The sequence below is a fragment of the Myiozetetes cayanensis genome, unplaced genomic scaffold, assembly GCF_022539395.1.
Source record: "Myiozetetes cayanensis isolate MyiCay16 unplaced genomic scaffold, myiCay2020 scf5-8, whole genome shotgun sequence".
In the NCBI taxonomy this organism is placed as follows: Eukaryota; Metazoa; Chordata; class Aves; order Passeriformes; family Tyrannidae; genus Myiozetetes; species Myiozetetes cayanensis.
This window is the reverse complement of record NW_026087742.1, coordinates 26,011,556-26,038,624: the sequence shown is the minus strand read 5'-3', so window position 1 is coordinate 26,038,624 and position 27,069 is coordinate 26,011,556. Positions and strand designations below refer to the sequence as shown.

General features: G+C 42.4%; 1 protein-coding gene across 1 annotated transcript in view; it reads left to right on the top strand.

Moving 5' to 3' along the window:
- The window catches only part of TBX15 (T-box transcription factor 15), a 91,541-nt gene extending 64,797 nt beyond the window's left edge, over positions 1-26,744 (top strand). Inside the window, exons 6-8 of the mRNA XM_050332649.1 lie at positions 2,681-2,745; positions 10,161-10,258; positions 24,645-26,744. Of these exons, the coding sequence (XP_050188606.1) occupies positions 2,681-2,745; positions 10,161-10,258; positions 24,645-25,429 (948 nt within the window). The 3' untranslated portion in view covers positions 25,430-26,744. The remainder of the gene's footprint in view (positions 1-2,680; positions 2,746-10,160; positions 10,259-24,644) is intronic.
- Positions 26,745-27,069: the final 325 nt, after the last annotated feature.

Below are 27,069 nucleotides of genomic sequence, written 5' to 3'. Positions count from 1 at the left end.
TTAGATATTAGGAAAAAAATTCTTGGCTGTGGTCAAGTGGACAAGTGAGGCACTGGGACAGGTTGCCTAAGAGAACCTGTGGATGTCCCATCCCTGGTGGTGTTCAAGGCCAGATTGGGGGGACTCTGCACACATTTGCTCTCCCTTCTCCTTCAGTGGCCAGTGAAAGATCGTATCCTACTCTCTGATGAGGTGTCCTGCTTCACCACTTCTTCAGGCACATTCTTTGCACACATTGACAGCTCCTTATATCCATCCATTCTTTTTGTAGTCTTCCTATGTACTGCTCATCTCCAGCTGCCCTTGCCCCAGGGATTCTCATTGCTTTCACAGCACCTCTGTCATGCTGTGGGTTCAGGGAGCTTCCCTTCTCTTGTTTGTCTACACACATTCCCTATTTTATTCTCAGGTGAGAGGCACATTCCATTTCCCTTTCCCGCCATTCTCCTCCTCACTGGTGTAGGGGTTGTGATGGCATTAAAAGGGCTGCATAAGGTAATTTTTTTTCCCCAGCCATGTGAAACAGAATGTCAGTTGTTGAAGATTTTTGCTGCGTTAATAGTGTGTCCACTTAGAGAGTGCAAGGTACTGTTGTAAAACTAGAATGAGGGTACAAACCCACTTGGAATAAAAATAATATATTATCAAACCTGTTAGGGCAATAGATTATACAGTTTCCTGCCATGAATTGGAGAGGATTCTTGAACGTAAAAAAGCTGGTGAAGAAAAACGATGAAGTTAATATTTTTTCCATGACAACAACTGTGCTTGTGGAGAATGACTTCATGAACTCAGTGGATGCCATTATGTTTAGTATTTTTGGACTGAGGGACAGACCTGTATTAAATCACCTTAAAGCAGATTGTAATATTTAAGCATTTTCTAACAATTTTGAATTGTAACAGTTTAGTGAAATGTCATAATCTGGGTTTTTTTGCAACATATGAGACAGCATACGTGCTGACAATGCTCCCATAACTGCTTCTTTTTCTTCCCATTACTACTAACTTTTTTCCTCAGTCTGGTCCCCTTGAACTGACTTCAATAAGGATCCGAAGTGGATCAAAAATACTGCAACATGATGGTGGGTTTTCTGTAATTGCAGTATGGGAAATTTCCTGCCCCTCTCACCCAAATGCGTATACTCCAAAAACTTTAGCTGTAACCCAGACATGAAAAGAGAATAGAGAAAGGAGAAGAAAAGACAGGAAATAAGCCTGTCATTTTTCCTTCATGACTAGATCTATAGCCATAATTACGCAAGTAAGGGAGGTGCTAAGGGAGGGATCCCTGTCACGGACTGGTACCATAGGCAGCTGCCTCACTGTAAAGAAGCACTAAAACTTCTGTCTCTCTGAATTCCAAACATTTGGAGATTTTGTCCAGAAAAATTTGGGGGACACAACCACATTTTTATAATACCAGTAGGGAGATTCTGGTGGGCTGGAGAAACCTCTTCATTAAAACCAAATTTAAATCCCTTGAATCTGCCGGCATGCCCTCCAGTGGCTGTAAAACTTTGTCTTACTGGGAGAAGTGTCTCTGGAAACAATTGTAAAATGTTAGCAAATCCACCACAGGGAATCCCTCTGCTGTAATTCCATCCTCCACAGAACATATCTGTCTCTGTACACACAAGTCCCAGGACAGCTGCAAAGTCAGGGCAGCGGAAATTAAGTTCACAAATTAAGCTTCTGCAAAAATAGGAGCTGCATTCCAGATCTGAGGTTAATATTCAGAGTAAAGGCTTGGTTCTGACAGAAGCAAAACACCTGCAAATCCACTTCAAATCAGACTGTATTAAACTAGTCCCTTCTGAGCAATTTCAGCAAAAACACCTCAAATTTGATAGGGTCTGGAGATCTCACTCTCCTTTCACTCCAGAGATAGAATCTCCAGGACAAGGTTAGGCAGGCAGAGGAAAGCTCTCGTGCTACACCAGGTTGTGGAATAGCCAACAGTGAGTAGAATACCATGGGCTGCAATGTCAAAATCCTCATGCTATTTTTCATATTTACTAACATGGAATTCATGCTTAAAAATAAATCATGAAGGAAGATCCCCCCAAAGCACTTAGTCTGGCTATCCTCTCCTTTATTTAAAGGAGAAAAAAAAAAAAAAGATTTCCAGACTGGAAAACTCTTGAGGGGCTACCCAGATGCTGACAAGAACAACAGCAACCTGTACGTGTGACCAGGTGGCCAAATGCCATCTCTGGGGGCTGTAGCCTGTGCTTTGCTGGGCCTTTTCTCCTTAACATTGTTTGAAGGTTCATGAGTGCATCCAGCTGCTGGATATCTAGGGTGTTGAGGATAGGATAACTCAGATGCCAGCCAAACCTGAGCAGTATGCCTGCTTCCCAGACACTGATAAATTACAGCTCCTGGGGTTTTGCACCTGTTTCCAAGGTGTACTTCTCCCTCAGGAACAACTTCTAAGCCCCAGTGCTGTGCCAGGTTTCCTAATGCTGCCATGGTTTCTGTCTCTGGTGCCATTCTCTGGTAAGCAGATAGTGTGTTCATGGATAATGGAAGGGCAACTTTAATAGAAGTCTGGGGAGGTAAGTATGAAAGATCACTGTACAGGTGGCTTGGGTGAGAGTGATAATCATCTGTAGTTTTCATTTGTTTAAAGAGAAAAATTTGAAGACTTCAGCTAATTCTCTTTTTCTTCCTTTTAGATCACCAGATTAAAAATTGACAGAAATCCCTTTGCTAAAGGTTTCAGAGATTCTGGGAGAAACAGGTAATAGGAACTTGTTTGTGTTTCCTCACTGATCTCTTCCCTCCTTTCCCTGATGAGTGCATAGAGCATGTGTCTAAGGTTGAGGAAGGCATCTTGTGATCCTAATTACTTTTTACAGGAGAAATTTGCTGTAGACTAGTTCTTAGAGGAATTAAAAGGACTGTTTTATTTTACCTAAACAGATTTAATGTATAATGATGACTTATTTGGGAAATACTTTCCAGGTTAGCCAGCCAGACTGACCCCATTTCTTTTCAGAAGTCTCCTCCAGTGCTGCCCTTACCTCTGTCTGGATCCTGCAGTCCCAAACCCTACAAAGGGGTTTAGATATTCTTAGACAATATATCTATAAAGACAGCTTATAGCTTTCCTGTTCGATAACTTTTTTTTTTGGTGACTGTAATTTTTTACTGCTGTATATTTAGTTCTGTTTGCTTCTACTTTAGTGTCCCTTCTGTTTTTTGTATATATGTTTTGCTGGTGGTTTTTTTCCATTGTTTTTCATGTCCTGGATAATTAATTTATTTATGCTCATTTCTATGATTCTGATGTTTTCAAACATTCTTTAGCATCTCTGATAAGTTATGAGTAAACTGTTCATGTATTGCTGATGTGGTGCCATGATATCTAAAGAATTAGGTAAAATTAATTAACTTCTAAAGATACTATAGTTTCTTAAATTTTGTTTGTTTGTTTTTTGTTATTAAAATGAAGAACAGAGACAGAAAAATGGGGATTGCAGACTGTAAAACAGACAAATAGGTCACAGTCTAACACTGTGCAAAATAAGAGCTCATTCTTTATTATATATAGAGCTGGCTGAAGGGCATTTTTTAATTTTAATTTTCACAGGAAATGCCAAAACTTGGAGTGCAAATACTTGCTTTACATTAGAAGAAAAGATGACATTCCAATACGTTTGCAGGATAAGAGTGCAAAAATGTTCTCATTTCAAACAATTCCTGTTTTTATCCAGTGTTGTCAGATTGTTTCACTTTGATTGTGTCACTTGATTTTTGTCAGAATTTTAATGAAATTATTAAATAAAACACCTTGAGCATTATTTAGAATAAAAAAAGTATTTTAACAGGACAATAGTTAAACAGGAGCTTTAATCAAAAACCCCTATTGTGATAGTAAAAACATTACAGAGTTATCAAAAAAGAAAAAGAAAAGCAAAACAAAGTTTCAACTTTTTCTGCCATTCATGAATCCTGAAGAATTTGCAGCAGATCTGAGTATTTCAGGTCTAAATCAGTGTGACAAAGGCTTTAAACATTAAATTAATTATAGAATTAGACATATATGAGTACATTACAAGAAGCCTAGGGTTGTAAAGCAAGACTCTGAATGTGCAGGCCAGAGTGAAAGTCATGTGCATAACCCTCATTTGCTGTCCCCATGGGCACTGTAATTCAGTTTTTACTTGCATGCTCCTGTTGTGTGTGTTCCCCAGGACCACTATGTCTTTCATGGTTCAGTAAGGACAGTGTTCAGTCCCTGTGTTTTCCACCACACGTTTTAAAGCTACACTCTCTATGATCACAAAGTCACCTAACCGACCTGGAGACTTCCTAGCCCAGCTCCTCTGTTCTCATCTTACAGAAGCTGTACAAAAAGATGTTACAGCACTCATTTAATCCCCACTGGGAGCACTAGTTCTCCTTGAGGTATATGTGACTTTTATTCTGCTCTCCTCTCTCGAGTGTGGGAAGTAGGATGTGCCCCAGGTACAAGATCCTCCCTGTGTGCAGAGATACAGCTGCACTGGGGGCTGGGTTTGGAAGAGGGATTGATGCAGTTCCAGGTACATGGCGGGCTATATTAACATGGAAGGCATTAAAAAGGTCCTAACTCAGTGAATTTGGACAGTTTCCTGAAAAGGTTGGGAATTACTGATCTTTGTAGCTCATTGATTTAAGAAAGGGCAGGAAATTGCTACACGGCTGCAGCTGTGGGGAGGGCTCAGTAAAGCTTTCTGCTGATGTAAAGAGGAATTAAAATCTTTAAGGTATTACACATCAAAGAGAGCAGCCTGAGGCTTTAGGAAGAAAAAAACAGGCAAAGGTATTTGCAAGCATATATAGCAGTCAGGCGCCTGCCTCACAAGCAGTGGTCTGGCTAAGGTTGCACTGCTGTTGTCAGCTAGTGGAGGACACTAATGCTCAGCTGCTCCCTTTCAAGAGGGCACATATATAGATGTACATGTACACGTAGGAGGGAGAAAAACATTCAGGTCCAAGCTGTGTGGGGAAAGGACTCTCCAAATGGGACTTTTCTTAACTATGCTGGGTGGCTCTTCTTCCCCTTGGGAATTTGTCATTTCATCAGGGTCACTGGTCAGCTGGATTATCAGTTGTGATGCTCTGCAAATTCCACAGCCTCAAACATCATTCTCATATCCTTCCCACAACTTTGGTCAACTGCAGTGCATCAGACTGTGGCTGGAGAATGTCCCACTGAAATTGTAGACCTTCTTTGAAAAAGAAATAGGTTAATTTGAAGAAGGGGCTGTTTGTGAAGCAGACAAGTGAATAGTATATGTCCAAGAGGTTTTAAGGTTTTTAGACGTTTTTAGAAGGTCCTAAAAAAAAAAAAAAAAAAAAAAGTGGCAGCAACAGGAGACACAAAATTCTGAGGCAGCTCTCCAGGACATCATATTCGAGTGACATCAGGATACTGAATCAGAGCCATGGTTAGAGTTTGCCAGCAAATGATGGAGGAAAGAATCCCCCTGGAAAAAGCAGAGCATGTTGGGAAAAAAGCAACTCTAAGGCCACTTCTTCGCTAGGACATTGCCTTTCTGCTTTGTGTGGAGGCTCTTCCATTAAATGGAGGTAGATATTTTCCCTCCACTTAGTTATTCTCTTATTGTTTCACTGTCGTTGCTTGCTGCAGAAATTATGGAGTTAACTGGTTAACTGTTGCTTTTAAAAATAGTTTCCCTTTTAAATCTTTCACTTCCATCAGCTCACAGCTTTCGCCTATGTTTCCTTATGACTGTGGTCTCACTTCATTAGTACAAGAGACTGCTAAAACCCTGCTGCTCTGGGGACACCCCATCATGATGTAAATGCCTGTATCCATATGGGGGAGCAACCTTTTCCCAGATCCTTTCTTAGATCTCTTTCAGTTATTTGCATGAGTATCTCATAGCTCACTGCCTCAGTCTTTGAGCTGGGAGAAGGAGCAGTGAGGTATTTCAGAGGGAAGGATGCTCAGCAGCTGGACAATATTTTGCAGTCTTTGAGCACTCAAACCTTTCTAAGTAATGGTGTTCAGCCATCTAGCCATTCTCCTTGTTGGATTAGGGCTTTAGCCTGTGTTTGAAGGCTGAGTCTTAGTTCCTACTTCTTAGAGATTCCATCTACCTGATTTTTGGTCCCTCTTCACTCTTTGAAAAGGCCCATGGAACATCTGAAAAATGCAGCAAGAGAAGCTCTTGGTGGTGAAAGGATACCTACATAATGTATGTACAAGTTAGGTTATTACTTGGTTTCTTTCCTGAACTTCAAGGGATTGAGAAACTAGAGGTTTTGAGATATGGAGCTCAGCTAGCCAAATGTTTGGGTAGCAAGGATGCAGGTTTAATGCCACACAGCCTATTTTTGGAAACCAACTAAAGTTCATTTGACAGTGGGATGCTTGCATGACCTCCTTATCCAGGAGGAAGCCAGAAGGGACAACAGTCAGGAAACTCAGCAGGGTGACAGAAGATAAAAACCCTAGGCTGAAAGCAAATAACAGCACTTTACTTTCAGATGTGGGCAGCTGAAGTGAATACGAGTTGCCTGTGCTGGAAATGCTCTTTGAGCTTTTGTCTAGGATAAAAAAACCAGGAGGGCACTTGGAGCCAATTGTTTGGCTTCCTCAGTGAACAATGAAACGATGACCTGAATCCTCCATGCAGTGGGAATGGCAAGATCGGCCATATGGGATGGATTATGGAGGTGCACAGATAGTTCCTTTCATTTTTCAGACAATGGAACTGTTTCATTTATTGCCTATTATTAAAACTTTATAGCACTAAAAATAAAAGAATGAATGAAAAAGAGAGAGCAAATTTTGGATACCTTTTAAAGGACTGACCTTATTAAAAAAAAAAAAAAGCTGGCAGTGAGTCCTCTTCTGATACTTTTTTTTTTAATTCCTTCATAAAGATGGTGTGAGAGGGGAGGGTTTATGAACTGATAGATAGTTTGAAGTTAATTTTTCAGTGCAGCTCTTTGGAAGAGAAAATAGATGCCACATGGATTATGTTCAACACACTTGGTACCAGCAGCCCTCACCAAAGCTCCCCTCAAATTGCTGAGATTTCAGGAATGCTGCAAACAATTATTTTTTTGTCAGCATTTATTGCTATCCCAAAAGGTCTCTTCATTGGTCAGGTGGGATTTCTTTTCCCTGTTAGGGGGTGGAACACACACACATAATAGCACTCCAGTATTTCTGCTGACTAGGAGAGCACACCAATGCCATAAATTGCTACGTAAGAGACAGTTATTAGAGTTGATAGGGATGAAATTTCTTGATTCCTGCCTCACAGCCTCAACATTTTCTTTCAAAAATAGGAATACATCACAGACAGAAGAAAGGGAGGGGAGAGGATTGTAGAATCAGTCACACAAAGGTGGTGTACCTTCTCACCAAAAGCTGGGTCTTAGCATGGCTTCATGTTCTTCTTTTGCAAGACTCCATACATGGGGTGGTAGATGCCTAGCAGGTTAGCACATGAAGCTGCTGTCTCATGGATCTTGTCTTATGCATGGAAGGATGTGAAAATTCAGTAAGGATGCATTTTGCTTAGATACTATTTCAAAAACACCCACAACATTTTTTTCTGCACAAAGCAAAAGAGGCCCCCAAAAACATAAACCAAAGAAAAAAAAACCCAAACAAACCATAAACCAATGGGAATTTTTTTTTCTAGTATATAGGGACTTAAGTTTATGCATACGAGAACTGTACATAACTTTGAGCTCTGTCATCCACATACTCAGAGAGGATGTTCTGTAATGCATGTTCCACATGTGTTCTGGGGGAGTAAAGGTCTCACATTAGTGAGAACCAGCTGTGGAGTTTGGCATCCGTTCTTCAGGTACCTGTTTCTACCACGCCGCCCTCAGCATTTCAGGGCAACCTGTGAGTCTGGCAAAGCCACAGTGTTGCTTCCAGCAGCTGCAGTGTGGAAAGGGAAGGGTGACAGGGGCTGTGTTTGCAGCAAAGACGCTGCTGTAGAACAGCTCTCCTGGAGCAAGAGGATGTGGGTCCCTGGTGGCATCTTTCCCTGACATACAGGGCAGAAATAGAAGAGCTTTACAAGCTGGTACTCTCAGTGCTGCCAATTACCCTCTATCAGGTCACAGACACAGTGGAGTCTAAACCTTGAAAGCAGTGTATTATTCCTGATTTACTGTTTTATTTCTTCCTTTTATTATCTCCTGACTATTTTATTCTTTCCTTTTCAAATTATATGGTACCTGTGAGAGCTGTATTGATACAGTGAAAGGTGGTAGATGGAAAGCTAGAAACTTTGAATAGTGAGTCAATTGCTGAGCAGACAATGATGCAGGCTCCAGGGAGAGGCATTTGTAATAGCTTTAACCTGCTTTTACTGTCTCCCTGAGCCACCTCCCATTAGGATTTGGATTTTACTGGAAGGCAGTCATGAGAGCAGAGCTAGAAGTCTGACACTGAGGATCTAATGACTGAGTCAGACTGTGTGTCCACTGGTTTTAACTGGCCTCCCTCACATGATCCTGTGGAAGACACAAGCACAGCTGGAACTTTCAGCCTGCATTTCTGGATATATTACATGGTTTTAATCACCAAGGCACATCCTTTCAACAGCAGGTCTAGTTGCACTGCAACTTGCTCTGGACACTTTTTTGCCCCCAGATTTTTTGGTACCAGAAAGTCCTCCCTTGATGTTTGGGCCGGGGAGCATTTCATGAGGCTGCAAAAAAGGTGCTGTTCTCTTCCCAGTTGTGAGAGTTGAGAAGCAGATGCAGTCTGAAAATGTGTGACTTTCACACATCAGGGAGCAGAGGAAATCCTGGGGGTGATACCGGTAGCTGAAGGGCAGCTTTTGCACACAGAGCCCAGCTTAGCAGATGGGTTCAAATTCTGCACTGCCTTGTTGTCTCTGAGCTCCATGAGCTGGCAGAGGCCACTGTATTAACCAAATAGTTTTGTTGTAATGTGCTCAGCACTAGTGTGAGACTGCTATGCAGATATGTCTTCTGTTTCTACTTCTAACAGCTTAGCAGCTAATAAACACCATGCAACAACCTCTCTTCTAAACCTCCTCTTAAAATACAGAGTTTGGTTTGCCAACTCCAATGTATTTAAAGCATCCAAGCTTCCGGGGAGACTTTGGAAAGTTAACTGAGTGAGTGGAGGCACGTGCAGAAAGACATTTTCAGAAGCAAAAGGCAGCTCCAGTGTCAGTTCAACATCTGATGAGAGGCTCTGGGGATGTTAGTGCCTTTTGCTTTGAAAGGGGATATGTTCTCACATTTGACAAAGAATCTCTAGTAGTATACAGTCAGTGCAAGGGCTATAACCTGCTGCTGGAAAAGAGGCAAGGGAAGGCGAGGAATGGAGAACAGAGCAGTGTGCAGCTTCCACAGAGAAGAGCCTTTCCTGGGAAGAAACTCCAGGGGTTTATCCCGTAAGGAACATAGGATCTTTTCCTGATAATGTGCCTATGTCCTCACTGAGGCTGTGGAGCTAAGAGACTTCAAGCAGAGCTAGCATTTTATGGTGAAAAGAAGAATAAATCTGAGACCCGAGTCCTTCAAGAAAAAATGTTTTCACCAAATTTTTTTGCTTTTTCTTTTTGTTATGTCACTGTGTCTTTATGTCTTTAAGGACCTAAAGCAGAGATGCCACCGATCATTTTTAAAGAGCATCTTATGCATTTCTAGTCAAAGTCCAAAACCAAGAAGATTCCCTTTTGATGGCTTCCCAAAGCACTTCAGAACAATGTCCAGAAGTAGGAAGCTGCATGGAAAGGCAATTCACAAAATCTCTGATTCTGTAGGCTGCATCCCAGACCTCCTTTTTTTGCATCCACCAAGTGTGGGGGTCTGTTCAATGATAAAGTATGCTTTGAGGAGCTGACAGGCATGTGTCTCCTGCAAAGCAGACACGAGGTTTGAGATTCTTGTTAGAAAGGAAAAAGACATTGAGAGACTTTTAGGGGCTTTTGAAACCCTGGATTGGGGAAACTTTATTTTACTCTGGTGCCCAGCACCTGTGCGGGAAGACTTGAGGAATTCACAGATGCCAAGGTGACCTTTTGGTAGCCGCTGGCAGCCTGTCAGAAAAGGTTGGAGCCTTCTTTCCTCAGAGCCTATGCCCCCAGCTGACTGACATTCTTATTCTCTCCTTGTTTTATTTTCTTTGCATAGGACGGGGCTGGAGGCCATTATGGAGACCTACGCCTTCTGGAGGCCCCCCGTGCGCACTCTCACCTTTGAAGACTTCACTACCATGCAGAAGCAGCAAGGTGAGCATACAGAGGGAATGCAAAGAGCTGTAGAAAGAGCAGGAGAAGACGGCATAAGAGTAGCAACACACTTTGCCACGTGTCCAGCGACTGGAATGGGGATGTCACACACATCACTGAGCTCTTGACTGCAGTGAAAGGGCACAGAGCAGAGAGGGTAGATGGAAACGGTGGGCAGGTCATGCCTTATGACGTGCAGTGGAATCACTTGATCTCCCTGGCCTCACCAGTGCTGGAGCTAGAGTCCTAAGAGCTAGAAGGAGGAGTAGGAAGAAGTGTAGTGTTAGGTGAACCAGCCTAACAACACAGCACAAGTTAAGTGTGAAGAGAGCACAGAGAGACTGAGGAAATGCTCAAGCATGTCAGACATGTTGTTCTTCATTTACAGTTAACACTTGCTATTTTGTAGAAACACAAGGGGAATAGGATTGTGTCCTCTGGAAGTTTTAGGAGACCAAGAATGTGCCTCCCTCCAGGATCATGCTACCTTGGTTTCAAAACCCAGTAGTCTTGCTGGAGAGACTTTGTGTTAGTAAGAATCTGGAAAGAATTACTGGATAGGCCAAGTGTTATCCACTTGTTCATGCAGTGTCTTTTCATAGCTTCTGCCCTTTACATTGCTCACTTGTTAAGTAGGGCTTTCATCTCTAGTTTCAGGCTGTGTTGCTATTTTGCTTTTTGCAGGGATAGATCTTTCCCATTCACTTTATTGCCGCTATGTCTAGTTAAAAACACACTGATCATTGAGAATGGAGGTATCAAGGCAGCCCATTTTTTTTTCATTCCAACATATATGCAAGAAAAGAAACAATTCAAAATGAGGTTAAACAATCAAAACCAAATGCCTGCCCTGTGGAACAGATTCTCCAACCTCTCACACTTAAGCTTGACATCACCTCTAAAACTTCCCTCCAGATCCTGAATCCATCTGGATGGTATTGTCTCCTCCAGAGGCAGGGAAGCCATGGTGGCTGTTGGGGCTGCCCATCACTGGGGCAGAATCAGAAGAGCATCCAGTGCAGGAATCTCTTCTTGCTGACTGTCCTCTACCTCAGTTCCACATGCAACACCCCAGAGCCAGGTCACCTGCAGAATCCTTTTTCTAATGGCACAGCATCAGAGAAGGATAGAGCACACTCCAGTCAGCTGTGTGAGACTCCCCATGTGTGGTCTTTACACGGCCACAAAACTCTTCTTAAATGGCACAACATGGGGCAGGAGAGATTTTGCACAAGCTCAGGGGCTTGTGTTGAGGAGTACTTGTCGTGGGAGATGTGGTCAGAGATGGGTTAAAGAAGGCACTCAGGAATGTTTTCATCACCCACCTAAATAGAAACATAACAGCTTCTCCTCCTGGTCACAGTCACTGAAGCAGCCTCTCTCCAATGTCTCACCCCCTCTTTGGGCTCAACCCCTCCCTCCCCTTGGTTATCAGATAACATCCTAGTGGCAAGTCCAGTGATTGCTTACGTGGTAAGGTAATACTAGGAAAGGAAAATATTTAGTGTATTTTTAGCTTGCTATAATATAGTTTGGCAGCTGAAAAACCAGGAAGCAAGCCAGTACCCTGTGACCAGCTGGCTCTGTGCAGACCACCACCACTGCACTACAGACCTCTAGGCTTAGGGCAGTCCGTAACTAAAGTTGTGTTCACAGGTCAATCTCAAAAGCTTAGTAAGTCACTACAAAAAAGTACTTTGAGCTCTGCATTTGGCCATGTCCAGTGAGGTTGAGATAATGAATCAGAAATATTTCAACCATCATAGTGCTCACCTCTCAGTAGCTGCTGTAAAGATCTGACCCCTGGTCTCAAAAATAGGTGCAAAGCCAAGGGTACAGACACACTCTATTTTAATTTCTGGCTGCTGGGACAGTCCCCAAAGGCCAGCACAAATGGTCTGGTCTGGAGGCCTTGGAATTGCTGGCAGAAAGAGCAAGAAATGCTGGAATGGCTTTAAGCCACATGTGATTCTTCCCTCCAAATGTAAGACAACCAGGGTATACCATGCTCATACCTCTTCATCTCCTTGCTTTCAAGCACATGAATTAGGTGACAGGTGAGTAAATCACTGGTGTTTAAAAGCTGACATCATTAATAAGCTCTTGCACCTTAGATTCTCCCAGCCTTAGAGAGTCTTTACATGAAAATGACTTGCCTTGGACTTTCCTTCTCTCTCCCACCTGAAGCTTCAGTGCTTTGAGTTGCATGCTGTTATCTCATACCCTTGTATATTTGTGAATTAGAAGTTTTCAGGGTATTATTTTAATAAATAGATACTTTAATTCTAAATCACATTGTTGTCTCCAAAACTGGGTGAACATGTGACATTTCTGAATAAATATTTGAAGAATTGCAAGCCTTTACCCCTTGAATTGTGAGTTCAGAGATTGCCCTGGGGCTACTGGAGGCTTTAGGGACTAGATGACTCCACTGCAGCAAAAAAGGAATGCATACTTACTGCAGAGAGACAAGGTGAGAGCAGCAAAAGCAGCTGCTTCATGAGGAGGAAGTTTTGGTTATCCGGCTTGTGAGGAGGGAGAGCATAGTGGTAGATAGGAAAAAAGTGATAAGTTCCAGTAATATGAAATCTAGCAAAGTTGCTGGACCAGTTCCCCTGTAAGAACTGTGGAATTCAACTTTGATTTTATAGAGATGAGTCCCTCTTACTGTAGTAGGAAAAATTATGTTTTCTGGGGCAAGAGCTTGAGATGTCAGCAGCATAAATATGGTGCATTTATTGCTTGCTAGCTAAATTTTTCTGTGCTATGAACTGCTACAGATTCTTAGCTTACATACCAAATGGTTATGGTCTCTACTATCTTGCAGAGATGATAGCTTTGTGTTCCTCACTCTTGATACTCTTGTGACTGTAATTTTCATGTTTTTATGAAACAACTGTATGGAACATGCTTCATTTGTGTGGCTCTGATTTTTCTATTCCAACTAATGTCCATCCCTTTCTGTGGAATATTAAGAGAGAAGGAGAAGTTCTCCCTCATCCACCTTCTTTATACATTGAATTGTTTTACAGGTTTTTGTGTCCCTCTTCTGTGCCTCTCAAAGTGAATAGCACCAGTCATTTAATTTCTCTCCTAGTGGGAAATTTTCCAGGTTCTTAATAGTTTCTTTTTAAAAAGTCTGCACAGGGTATTCCAGATGCATCCACATGATACAACTATCTAAAGGTATAATTTTTTCCATATTATCCTTTCTGCCATTCAACATGCATCCTAGTGCTTTGCTCATTTGTTTGGCCCAAGCTGTGCATTGAACAAGGGGCCCAATGACACATCAAAATCAATACTCAGTGTGCTGGATGCAGCTGTTTCATACAGGGATTAAATAACTCTCTAATCTGCACAATGATAGGTTTCAGCTGCCACACAAACTGGTCAGCTTGATATCACAACCAGTCGCACGGATGCCTCGTGCAGCTGAGTGTAACGGTCCATGAGCTTTATTTGCATGTGCTGCCATCGAAGTAAAGCACATCAGTAAGCCTGTGCAGGTCTGTGACCTGTCTGATGACCACATTGTCCTACCAAAGGGAAGAGCATGCTCTTTCTCTAAGTGAAACCCTCTGGCTTGAGAACAAAACCTCTCTTTTGGAGCATGCAATCCAAAAGTCATCTCAGCTTTGCAAGAGCAAACACCATATTTGACAGTCACAGCAGATCTGCAGCCAGTTTGGAAAAAGAAAGTTCCCCCTGAACAAAACATTTGCAAGAAATGCTCAGAAAATGGAAGCCCAGGGGAGGCTGACCTTCTGGAGAGTGATGTCACCCACACTGCAGTCTACTTACTACTAGAGAAAAAGGGGGCTTGGGATTATTGAATGCACATGTCAATGGGATGTAGGGAAAGCCAAAAGTCTATTAAAGTCTTTAATTGGAATATATTTTCAAAATTTAGATTGAACCACATCCAGATTCTCATTATTAAAAATATGTGGCTCAGTTTCTTGATTATAAAAGGGAACATAAAAAAAGAAGAGAGCGGAGGGAAAAGAAGAAAAGAGTTCCAGTAACTCTGGATTATGTCACTTTCTAAGAGTAAAAAGAGCTATTGCTAGCTTCTATGTGATATCCAGTTTCCCACAGGATATTGTGATGAGCAGATCACTATCAGTGACTGTAAGTTTTGCCAGGACATAGAGATTAGAAAGGCACTGGGACAATAGTAGAATAGTGATCAGTATCTGATCCTTCCTACAAAAGCTGGTGACTTATGCAAGAAGTGAAATCAAAGGTACCCTGGCAGTTGACAAAAAGAACTGCCTCCTAAGCAGAATTTCAGGACCAGTATGGGAGTTACATGATGTGGTATATCAGCAGGCTTGCAGCACCTAAAAATTTACTTTACCGTTAAATTGCTGTTTTGGTACATGCATACCAAATCTGCAAGACTCAAACATCTTAACCTTGACTGGTTAGTTTCCAAGGCAGCTTTCCTTTCCAAAGTGAATAAGTACCTTTGCTGAAGACTCCACCAAAGAGTAGATTCAGTAGATTCAACCCTATCTTCATCAGCTGGAGCATCTGTGTTGATCTTGGACTGCAGACCTGAGGTAAAGAGTCCACCTCTCAGAGAATCTGCAAAATTGGCATTAATGGTTCTTGAGATTAACATTAAGAGCTTGAAAATTGTCTAAAAGACTACTGAAGACAAAGAGGGATGTGTGTTCCTCTCTGGCAAGACAGCTGTTGCTGTCTCTGGTAGCAACAGGTATACTGCTATATACACGCTAGGGCAGCATGCACGTACACACTGACAATTGAATACAGGTCCTACTATCTTCTTCTTAGAGGGGAACACCTTAACCCTGCAGTCCTCTGTCAACAAAGATATGCACAAAAGGATATGCACCCTGTCCTCGGTATGGAAGAGATTCAAATGTCCCATTTACTGCTGGAAAGGAACAATGTTTTCTTGTAGGAATGGTGTTTCATGGCAGAACTTAAGTCTGCATGGCAGGTCAGCAGATGGGAGACAGATACCCTGAACTGAGGTGGTGCTGCTTTTCCAGCTTCTCTGTCTGTAAACATTACGCTTTTTGGTCAGGCAACACCTCTGTCTTGCCAAGGTTTGTCTGTACTGCTTGTTACTTATTCGGTATAATACACTTCACTCAGAGGGGTGGTGCTCAGAGAGCTGCCCTGATTGCACCCATATGCAAACAAAATCCTGAGTGCACAAATGTGTGCTGGTGTCAAGTGGAAGGAAAACTGAGCCCTCTAGAACTTCATCTGAAGGCATCACAGATGCCTGGAGACAGAAAGAAATAAATAACTATTAAGATCCTTTTGGCTTTATCTGAGATCCTAAATCCCAAAAATAGTGTCTCCCAAAAGAGACATTATGCCAAAGGAGGTTGGACAACCTACAAATTCATCTGCTTGGCCCCTTGCCTCCCAATGGCAGCCATCAGTTCTCTCATCACTGCCACCAGGATAATCTGGATGCTGCTTTCCTTTCGAAATCAATTGTGAGCAGCCTAGGCTATTGGCAGAGGTCAGATATCTGGGTTTGGTCTCAATTATCTTCTTGATTCTTTTGACCTTGAAGAGCAGATTGGAAACAGAGCAGTTGTTGCCAGAGTTATTGGGATCAAGTGCTGGTTTCTGCTACATACTTCAAATGGCTTGTAGATTGCCTCATTTAAACAAAGCAACAGGGAACAAACTGTTCCAGTTTCTTCTTTGTTGAGTTGCAAACAGTTTTTCTTTAGAGAAGGGACATTTTTGATGCTTCAATGTCTCATCTTTCACACTGAAAATGAAAATACCCTCCCAGATGCGACAGGAGTGGCTGCTGCCACTCCCTGATGACCTGAAAGGAGCCTGAAGTATTTTGTTACTCCAGCAAGGTGTTTACCCTGAATTCCAATGACTGAAGTCTCATCATCACGGCTAGGCTTCACAAACAAAGATTTGGGAAGGGCTCTACCCACACTTGCTACAAGCGTGCTGATGGCTAGACAGGCCAATGCAAGATAGACAAGTCCGGTTGCAGAAGGCACAGCAGAAAGACTCCCCAGGTGATATCGACGAGACGCGATTCTTTCTGCGTTGTCTTTTCTCCTCGAGAGTGATCCTGCGTGTGTTCTCAAAAGCAACAGCAGCGTTATAGATGGTGTGTCTCCAGGCCTCCCGATTGGAGGCCAGGGTAGACCAGTGGTGATGATCGATATGGCCAAGGCTGAGGGACTGATTCAGACCTTCTTGAGGTGCAGGCTGATATAAAACTTCTGTCTTCTTCAAGCTGACTTCCAGTCCAAACAGCTCAGCAGCCTCTGCAAAGCAGGATGTTAAACGCTGCAGAGCTACTTCTGTGTGGGCAACAAGGGCGGCATCATCAGCGTAAAGCAGCTCACGGACAAGATGATTTAAGGTCTTAGAGTGGGCCTTCAGTCCCCTTAGGTTGAACAGGCTCCCATCGGTACGATATCAAATGTAGATACCGTTGTCTTCATCAAGGTCTGCCGTGGCCCTTTGGAGCATCATACTGAAGAAGATTGACTGAAGTCTAAATCTCTGTTATTGGCTGAGTGGTGATCAGATTTCACATGAATGAGTGGAAGTGGGCAATAGTACTTTAAAATATTGTACAATTTCCTCAGAGTAGCATATTATTTTGTTGTGAATAGAAAATGAATGTTCTCTGAGCTTGCCACAGTACTGTGACATTTTTTCTCAATTCAGAAATTCTGAACCTTGGTATTTCTGGATTTTATAGCTTTTTTATTATTTAATGTGCAGGAGCTTGCAAGGCCAGTGTCAGCCCAAAGCAGACTCCCTCCAGATTGGCAGAAGTTTTCATTCAGGTTACTTCTGTGACAGAAGTGAAGAAAAAATGATCACCATTTCGGTTAATCTCAGCTGTAAAGTTGCAGAAGCTTCTGTTGTGACTTTCTGAAAGATTTATACCACAGGGAGTCCTTTTCTGCATCCTATTTTCATTCTGTGTCCTCTCTTAGAGTAGCTTTTGCTACATGACCCCCTTGTCAATGTCTGTGTTCAGTTGATGGTCGTAAATGTGAAGGACCATGCACGATTATCACTCATCATCCTCCGAGTTGATTTCATCTGTACTTGAAGAAAGGGAACAGGAGGAGCTGATATAAAGCTCATGGAACTGTTGTGTGTGCCACATTACAACTCTCTGCGTATAAAACAGAAGGTAATGTCCAACAGGCCTTCCCCTGAGACAGTGTGGATCTGGCCCAAGAGTACCATGTGTTTATGTGAGGAGCAAAAACCTTTACATTAAAGACAGTCTGCAGGTCCTGGAAAGGGGATACTGTCTTTTACTTTTGGGAAAGTTCTCTTGGTGCTCTGGATATTGATGGGAATTGAAATCAGATGTCCCGAATTCTACTTTTTTCCACATTAGAATAAAAGCGTTGCTTTTTACCATCAGATCTTGAAAATCTTGGAGGGTGAGTGAGGTAAGTTTTATCTCTAACTTTCTGACTGCTCTGTTTGTGTTGCAGAAATCTGTAAGAGCTAAAGGGAAGTAAAGTATTATTCTGAGTTGTCTAGATCTCCCATTAATTCCATTAATACAAGTGATTCTTGTAATTTGAGGCAAACTTATAAAAAAAAGGCCTTCTTTATAATTTGTCAACCTTCACCAAAATTTCTTTTCATTCCTCACCTCTGTGCCATACAGTACATGCTTTCCCCCTTCAGTCTATTGCTGTAATAATTTTTTTTGTGCCCTGTGAACTGTATCCCAAAGAACTACAAAGCACTCTTTATGTTTCCTCTACAACCCAGCAACTTGGCATGTGGTAGATTTTGAGTCTCATTTGGGCCTTTTAAAGATTTTACCAGCGGATTCATAACTTGATAATTGGTCAAGGGCTCTAGAGAGAGAAAAACGTATTTACACTCTGCAAAGACAGAAATGGCTCTCATTCCTATGAAAAAGGGAAGTTTTCTTTCCTAGAAAAGAGGAAAGAATGAAGAGAGAATGTCACAAACCAGGTGGTCCTGCCCTTGCTCAGTGAGAAGGAAGAGGCATCAAAGCTGTTTAGTTTTGCAAGGAGCTGAATTGATAACTTCAGTAATGATGGCGAAAGAAGGATGTGGTGAAGAATCCTTCAGTCCTTCTAAAGGTTTTAGACTTGAGTTTTGGACAGTTAGGAATGGGAGGAGAGACCTTGGACTGCTAGTTACACTTGCAAGGTTAAAGTTGTCATGATAGGTGAGACCAGAAGTAATACCTAATTTTGTGCCATTTAGATGCTTGGAGGCATCGAGTAGGACTGAGGCATGTGCTCCCTGAAGCAGAAATGGATCCAGGTTTGTGCTAGGGCTGTCTATTAAAGGACATGAGATCATATGGTTACAGAGTGGCACACTCTGCCTCATAAGCTTTCAGTCAGACCACCTGGCAATTGGCACAAACCCTCCCTCCTTACTTTATTATTCCCTCAGATTCCCATCTTTAGGGAATTAGCAAATTTAATTTTTGTTCTGCAACCAAAGGTGAAGTAACTTGGAAGACAGAGAGTAAGTTTCATAAGGCACATTTAGCATGCATGCATATACAGCTGCACAGAAAGGGAATGGGATTTTACATTTTGTTCTGATTTGTTTTCCTGCACGCACACCATCACATTTATTTACTGTTGTGTCCAAGGCTAGAACACTACAAAAAACTGTGAAGAGTTGTTCTTTCCTGTACTTTAGAAATGCTCTTTACATATGTGTACAAGTCTGTAGAGTCCTCACAAAAACCAGACCTTTCAGGAGTGACTTAGAGTACATCTGCATGGACAGGCTCCTCTGCGCTCCTTGCTGGCCAGACACATGCCAGCTCCTTGCCAGCTCCATTTGGAAAGCTGGAGAATTGCATTAGCATGGCTTTATGCCCAAGTGAATATAAACTGCCTCTCAGGAGGGCTTATTCACTCAAGTTAAACCAGGAGGAAAGCTGTGAGCCAGATGAATAACTGGTGGCCACAGACTCTTTTTTGCTGCACCCTCAGGTGCTTGGACACATGCCTATCATACAATGAAGACATCAACATCTTGGGCATGTGTCAGAAGAGTGGTTGTGGCTCCTCCAGGAGATGGATACGTGAGGTCGTGCACCGATCGATCCAAGCATCTGGCTTTTGGGTTAGGTTCTGCTCACATATGAAGGTGGAAGATGGCTTAGCTGAGGCTGTGGGTCAGACACTGTCCTGCTGGGCTGATCCAAACAGCCCCTAGGCCATAGGTTGGCCACGCTGAACATGCAGTGCATCTCCAGCCATAAACTAAACTAGCTTGTAAGTGGAAGAATTACTAGCTTGTAAGTCAAATAATAACTCTGTGCTGCCTGACCCATCAAAACATAAAATATGAAGACAAATCATCTTGCTGTTCCCACTGTTAGAAAGTCAAGGCACAAGCTCTGAGGACCCACAGCCACACCTGTTCATAGTGTTTGAGACCAGATATGCTAAGAGTTGCAGGCTGCAACCAAGTTGCCCAAACTGCTCTGAAGCTCTTGCCTGTTGGATGAGACTCTGCCATTGCGCAGGGCATGGTATTCATGTTCAGACATCCTGTGCTGGCTGCAACTTCACCTTGCACTTCCTCTCCTCCTTTGCATTAAGAAAGGACTTCAAGGACCTAGAGGTTTGTATGGAGGCGCTGCAGGTTATGGTAACAACCAATGGCTGGAAACATTAGCAAGGAAAATATGTTGCAGTAGAGTCCAAAACTTGATTTATGTGCACCTTTCAGATAAAGGAGGTTGGGATAAGTTCTGGGTCAACTAAATAGTATGATGTCATTCGTAAAAGAGATCTCAGAAAATTTTCCATGCACAATTGCTTCAGACTCCCTTGGCACTGATGCTCTCCCCACTATCTTGCAGTTGCCAGAAACCTCCTTTGGCTAGTGCTGGCTGCTGGCAGATGTATTTTCCATATACCCTGCAGTGTTATAAGTTCTCTACGTGACCTGCCCTGTGTGGAAGAGGTCCCTGTTGCCTTTCAGACACCCTGGTATGCTGAATCCTTCAAGAATACTCTGATCCCTCATTTTAAGGCACATCATACTTACGGACTGAGGCAGTTTACCATGGGCTTGCAGTTCACCCTGATACTGTCCTTAACTCAGTCCAGGTAAAAGCAAAAGCAAGGGTCTGTTGGGAACATATGGGGAGACAGCACTGTTACCAAGGCTTAGATGGACACAGGTAACAGGAAGGAAAGACCAGTCATAAGCTACTTCAGACAATGTTTTAATGGCAGTTCTTGTTGATACTCAGGCGAAAAGCTGTAATTTCTTCCCTAACCCTTGTGGGCATATATTTGCCACCAGCACACAACCAGCATTTGTATATGGTGTCACAAGAGGAAATGCTGGCATGAGGAAGAAGGCTTGTTTTTACATCCCACCTTCTTAACAGGGTCTCCCTGTCTTCCACCATGATTTCATTCTTCTTTTTCCCACCTTCCATCCTTACCAATGATTTTTCACTTCTCAGTACAATTTGCAAATTTTGACTTCTCTTACATTAGGTCACTCTCTACTCTCCCTATTTGAAAATGTTTCTGTTCTTTTGATAAAGTCAACTTAGTTATCACTTGTATGCCCAGACAAAGAGCAGACTTCCTTCAGGATGCCACCTTGCTTGGCTAAGCCCTGGACATAGCAGCAGGATACTGTGAGGACAGACAGTTTTATCTGGCGTGGGGTGCAGGGCTCAGATACAAAGGAGCAGGTTTTGAAGTTCTGAACCTTGTATTTTATACAAATGTGGAATGTATGGGACTGATGTCTGCAGAGCAAAAATGTTCTTCTGGCCATAGTAGTAATTAATCACTTTGGAATCATGCTGACAGTGGAGGTGAGAGATACTGTGACACGACTTGTAAATGCTTTTGGTATTGACAACTATTTCCATGGGAAACAGTGGGTAGAGAAAAAGAACATAGGACAATTATTGAGAGATTCATTTTGTTCTTGCTTGAATGAGGTTTCAGTTGAATTAAACCAGACCTAAACATAGTGTTGCTATCAGTTTAACTAGCTTTTTTGTATCCATTACTTCCAGTAAAATGACATATACGTCTGTGTATCGAAGGCTATAGTATGGTGTGGATATACTTGCTGGGCTTGCTGCCATCTCTAGGGGTATTTGGCTGACTTTTTAACTACAGACCAAGTTGTAACTTCACAAAATCCAGTTTGCATTTGGCCTATACTTAGTGCTGCCAGAAAAGATGGATAAGAAATAGCATTCAGAGCAGAGTGGAGCTGTTTGCCTTCTGAAGAGAATTACTTGAGAAGGGCCTTGCTTTGTTTCTCATTCCACTTAAAAGTATAAAGATTATTCTGCAAATGGTCAGGAACTTCATGCTTCTGTGTTATTCTCTGTTGCAGCAGAAGTGTGGTGTGTCCTGTGCTTGTGGTTGGCATTGATAGCAAAGCATTCCTAAAAGATAGTTGTCAGGTTTGGTTTTAACTCCTGTCGATGGATCTCTTACCTCCTCATCATTTTGAAGTTACAGAGAAAAAGAACAAACTTTGTTTCCTAACTGTTGTGTTGTGACTTCAGGGTTTTTCTGTTGGCCTGAAAATAGGGATAATTCAAAGCAGAATCACTTCAGTCTCTCTTTGAGAGCAACCTCAAATGTGCAATTCTCAGTTTTGGAGACATTAGGCAATCCTTGCAATTGCTAATTAGCAATCTCTACTTACTGTATGAAAGCCTCAGTTATGGGTACGACTCTGTCATAGCTCCTTAGCAGATGAATAAAGTCTAATGCTTGAGGTAACTGGTATGTGCACTCTTCTCCTACACAGTTTTTAAAGGTTAACTATGGGGTAAAGGAAGACTGAAATGAAGACATTTCATTTAATAATTTATTCTACATATTTTATTTCAAAGAGACCATTAAATACTCATATATATATATATACATATGCATTTTTATTTATTCCCTGGACACTGTCAGCAACTAAGTCACTATCAGTTTGTTCATGAAATATGTGGTGCGAAGAATCAAGTATGGGTTTACTGTGAGTTAAATGCCCTCACTTTGTGCTATATTTGTTTTGTGATTACGTGACCTCTGGATTTTGGGCTTGGATAACTAAAAGATGATGCACGAACTCAGCTGTCTGCCTGTCCTCCCTGCTGGTTGCGCTCTTTAAGTGTAGGGCTGACAGAAATATGTCTGTCTGTAGCTGCGTACCTCAGTTCAATCTCAACTTTATCAGCAATTTCAATTACTTTCAAACAACAGACTGCAATGAAACTACTTGTGTAGAGGCAGACATTTCCTTCTGCTGACCCTGCTGCATTATTGACAATTCGTAACAGAGAGACAGGGAGAAAGGCTGTAGGAGGTACCAACTTAACTTACCACAACAAAACTAGCCCGAGATTGTTTGTCAGAGACTTTAAATGGAACTGAAATGTACCCTTTAAAATAAATTGGAAATTCACACAAAAAGCTTTTGATCTCTGGACCTAAAAGACAAGAGCAAGTTTGAACTTTTCAGTATTGTCAAGAAACAAATACAGAGGCCATGATGCCATCTGAAACTTCAAATTTTCTCATTAACTTTAATGGATATTTAATCCAATGCTTCTCTTTTATGCTTTTGAATGAATGACAAAAGGAGTCAGTGGCCTAGCAATAAGCAATAACCAATAACCATTCCTCCCCATGGCTGGTAATGGGAATGACTGCTTTGATTTAGCAACACAGAAACATGCATTTTGTTAATGCTGCTTGGGTCAACAGCAATCACTCCAAGTTGTGCTTGCCCAAGGCTGTTTTTCTTCTTTTTATTGGGTCTGACTTCAGAAAAAAATTTAAATTAAAAAATCAAAAATATTATTGATGTCTCAAGAGTACATTTTCACTTCCCATTCTGTTTCATCCTAGATGCGTTAGAAAAAGTCAGATATAATCTTACTTATATTCTCGCCTCATATACTGACACAGAACCTGTCTTTCTAGTGCATTTCTTAACCATTAGCATCACCTATTCTCTTTCTGTCCTGCAGTAGTGCATTCAGTTCCTCCCCTGTTTTGCAGCAGACCTAGACTAGTCTCAAAGTCCTGATGCTTTTTTTTCCCACAAGGCAACACAAGAAAAAACTGTCCCTTATTTTTGATGCTAAATTTGCAATCTCTGCTTTGGTTAAATTTCATCTACTCACTCTTTTCCATTCCCTTTGCACCTCATCTGTCATCTTCAAGCTTGTCGAAAATGCTGCTTCACCAGTTGTCTTCCCAGTTCCTCTGATTCTGCTTATTCCTTAGTCAATGTCTTCACCAGCACCTCTTTTCTCCTTTTACAAGACTGTTAGTTGCCCTAATGCAGAAAGGGGATTTCACACAAAGAGAATAATTCAAATGAAAATAAAAGGTTTCACATCAGAAAACTGAATTCCCTTAAGCACAGAACTCACTTATTTTCCTGGTTGCTCAAGGAAACTTCCTCTTACTCAGAATGTTGCCAATAAATAACCTCTTCTCAAGCTCAAAACTGTGCCATCAGCTTCTTCATATCACTTACTTTCAGTTTTGTTACCATTCTTGGTAGTATTACACAGTATTATTTTCCCAGGTCAGAATATGTGAGCATTCCTGCTGTGCAAAATGGTCAATTCCATAATTCATAGCATAAATATTGCATAATGTGTTGATACTACCAACATGGATATATATCAATATTTTGTTAACACCAGTGGTACAACATATGGAATCCCTTTTAAAGTTTAAGCACATGATTGAAAATCCTGACAGATCGCCTTTATCTGCTCTGTGGAACAGGCTATAGCTTGGAACTCTGTCCCTTCATTTTAGTGTTACTTCTGGCTTAAATCAGTCCCGCTGCACCATGAGCCATCGGAAAAAAACGTTGAATGGTGCAGAAGTCCAACATGCTTTCAACCACTTCCCTCCACAAGCCCGTGAGCAGATGGTAAAGCATGTTTGCAGTGGGACCAGACTAGTGGTCTTCCTGCAGACCTGGAGAGAGGAGAAAGACACTATTTTTTCCCCCATAAAAAGAACTAGGCACACATGCATGGAAATGGCAGATCTCTTGGCTGATGGAGCAATGCTTTCTCACACCTTTTCCCAATGCCTTGAGTTGCTCTGTGGCAGGCTTGCTTCCCTCTCCCATTTTAAAAGGGAATAATCCTCAGTTGAAAAACAAAGTCATCACAAAAAAGCAGAAGGAAAGACCGAGGAATACTATTAATAAAGTGAGGGCCCATGCCAAGAAAGACTGAGTTTTCCAGCAACCATTTTAACACCCTTGTTCCTTTATTAAACTAAGCTGTTTTCTTATGAGACCGTCTCATTTTGCTGATGTGATTCTGGGCTCTGAATATCCTCCCATGTGTTTTGTTTTGCAGGAGGCAGCACAGGAACCTCCCCAACCACCTCCAGCACAGGGACCCCATCACCATCTGCTTCCTCTCACCTTCTCTCTCCATCCTGCTCTCCTCCAGCCTTTCATCTGGCCCCCAACACTTTCAATGTTGGCTGCCGGGAGAGTCAGCTTTGCAACCTCAACTTGTCTGATTATCCCCCGTGTGCCAGAAGCAACATGGCTGCACTGCAGAGCTACCCAGGGCTGAGTGATGGTGGCTACAATCGACTGCAGAGCAGCACTGCTTCTGCTTCGCAGCCCTCTGAAACCTTCATGCCTCAGAGGACTCCATCCTTGATCTCAGGAATGCCAGCTCCTTCCTCCCTGCCCAGCAACAGCAAGATGGAGGCATACAGTGGCCAGCTGGGATCTTTCCCCAGCTCTCAGTTTCAGTATGTCATGCAAGCAGGCAACCCTGCCTCCACCTCCTCCTCTTCACACATGTTTGGTGGTGGCCACATGCAGCAGAGCTCTTACAATGCCTTCTCCCTGCACAATCCCTACAACCTCTATGGATACAATTTCCCTGCTTCCCCCAGGCTGGCAGCGAGCCCAGAGAAACTCACCACCTCCCAAAGCACTTTACTCTGCTCTTCCCCATCCAGTGGGGCCTTTGGAGAGAGGCAATACCTTTCCACAGGAATGGATCACGGGATGCACATGATCAGCCCTCCCTCCAGCAACCAGCAGACAGCCAACGCCTGTGACAACAGACAGTATGGTGCAGTTCAGGGCTCCTCCTCACAGATGTCTGTGCACATGGTCTAACAAGCCATGCCTCTCCTTGGCATCGAAGGCAGACAGACCTTCGTCGTTTCCAGGGGTGAAACCATCCCAGTACCCTTGTGCCTTCAAACTTATAGTGGAACTAGTATTGTAATGATAATTAAGAATATGAGCCACCTAGGTATGTGCCACAAGAACCTTGTGGAAAGCCTTGACTGACAGCCATCGCAGCTTGTTGTAGCCCAGGGCTCCAGACCTGCCACAGAGCATCTGCTTTTTCTGGACATTGCAGAGAGAAGGGCATGACTTCAACAAGAAGCTGGAGAGAAGCAGCCAAATATACTGTCTATGCATTAACTTTCAGCTGGCGTGAGCTTTCAGCGTGGAGGGACCCATATCCCTGTGCAGTCTCCTCTGGGTGTTGAAGAAGGGCAGTCTCCCAGGGCTTCATCCTCTGAAGCTGCACTGCCCATGGCTTTAAAGACCTCCCCCTTTCCAAATAGATCCTCGCTGCTGGAGTGGCTCAGCCCATTTCTGAAGCAAACAGTGGCCTATGGGTCCTTCCTCCACTGTATCACAGGAATAGCACTGCTGGGCTAGAGCTTCTTCCAAAAAGGTTTCTGCATTTTTGCCATGGCTCTGCCCTGGGGTTTCTTCATGAGGGTTGAGCTCACCAGTACCCAGCCTGCAGATGGAGATGAAAAAAAGAGGAGAGAGAAAAGTTTTAACCCACAAAAGAGCCTCCGACATTAGCAGGGACTGAACTTTCAGAAAGGTGCACAAGGAAGAGGAGTGCTCAGCTCCTGTTGACTTGGCCAGAAGTAATGCAGGCAAACTGAATGGATGACAGCCTTTGTGGGGAATGTGTGTCCCACAGCACTCATCCCAACAGGAGGAAACTGTCCAGACTGAGCTCAAAGGGAAGAACAATGAAAAAAGAGGGTTATGCTCTACAGGAGCGCAGCTGTCCTTGCATGCAAGAGTTGCCATAGAAAACCATTAGCATTTCAGAAACAGTGAGGTTGAGTATTTGCCAACTTCTCAACTGCCACATGATCTCTGTTTAACCAAATAGATCATTGCCTTTTGACATCTTTCTTTTCTGTTTTTTTTTCCTTTTTCCTTTTTTTTCCCTCCCCCTTCTCCAAATCCTTTAAAAATAAGAAAACAATTGTAGCTTGGTGCAAGCTATGCATTTAAGTTGTGTGAAAATGCAAATACCAAGTAACAGAATACAGATATTATTGAGATTTGTTGTGAGGTGTTGTAGATAAATGTATTTATATGCCTAGTGGGGTATTCATTATTATGAGTATAAAAGAGGGCAATAAAAATGTTATGTAAAATATGTATGAAGAAAAAGGTGTATAAAGATTTGCCCTAAGCACGGAACTCTGTTTCTAAGTGCCAAGCACAGAATGCGCTAAATAAATCTTTGCAATTGTTCCCTCTGTGTTTTTCTCTGTCTGTGAGGCTTCTCAGGGGTCTTCTAGAGACAGACATTTCTGACATACTGTCATGTGTGTTTGCACAATAGAGGAAGTCAAGACATGGTATTAGATTGTGAAGTCCAGGCAATATTACAATAAAAAAAAAAAATTCTGTCTTCTCAAGGAATTTTAAAAATTGAGTGCTTGGAATTTGTAAGATGCATTCTTCACAAGAAGTGTGTCTTAAAGACA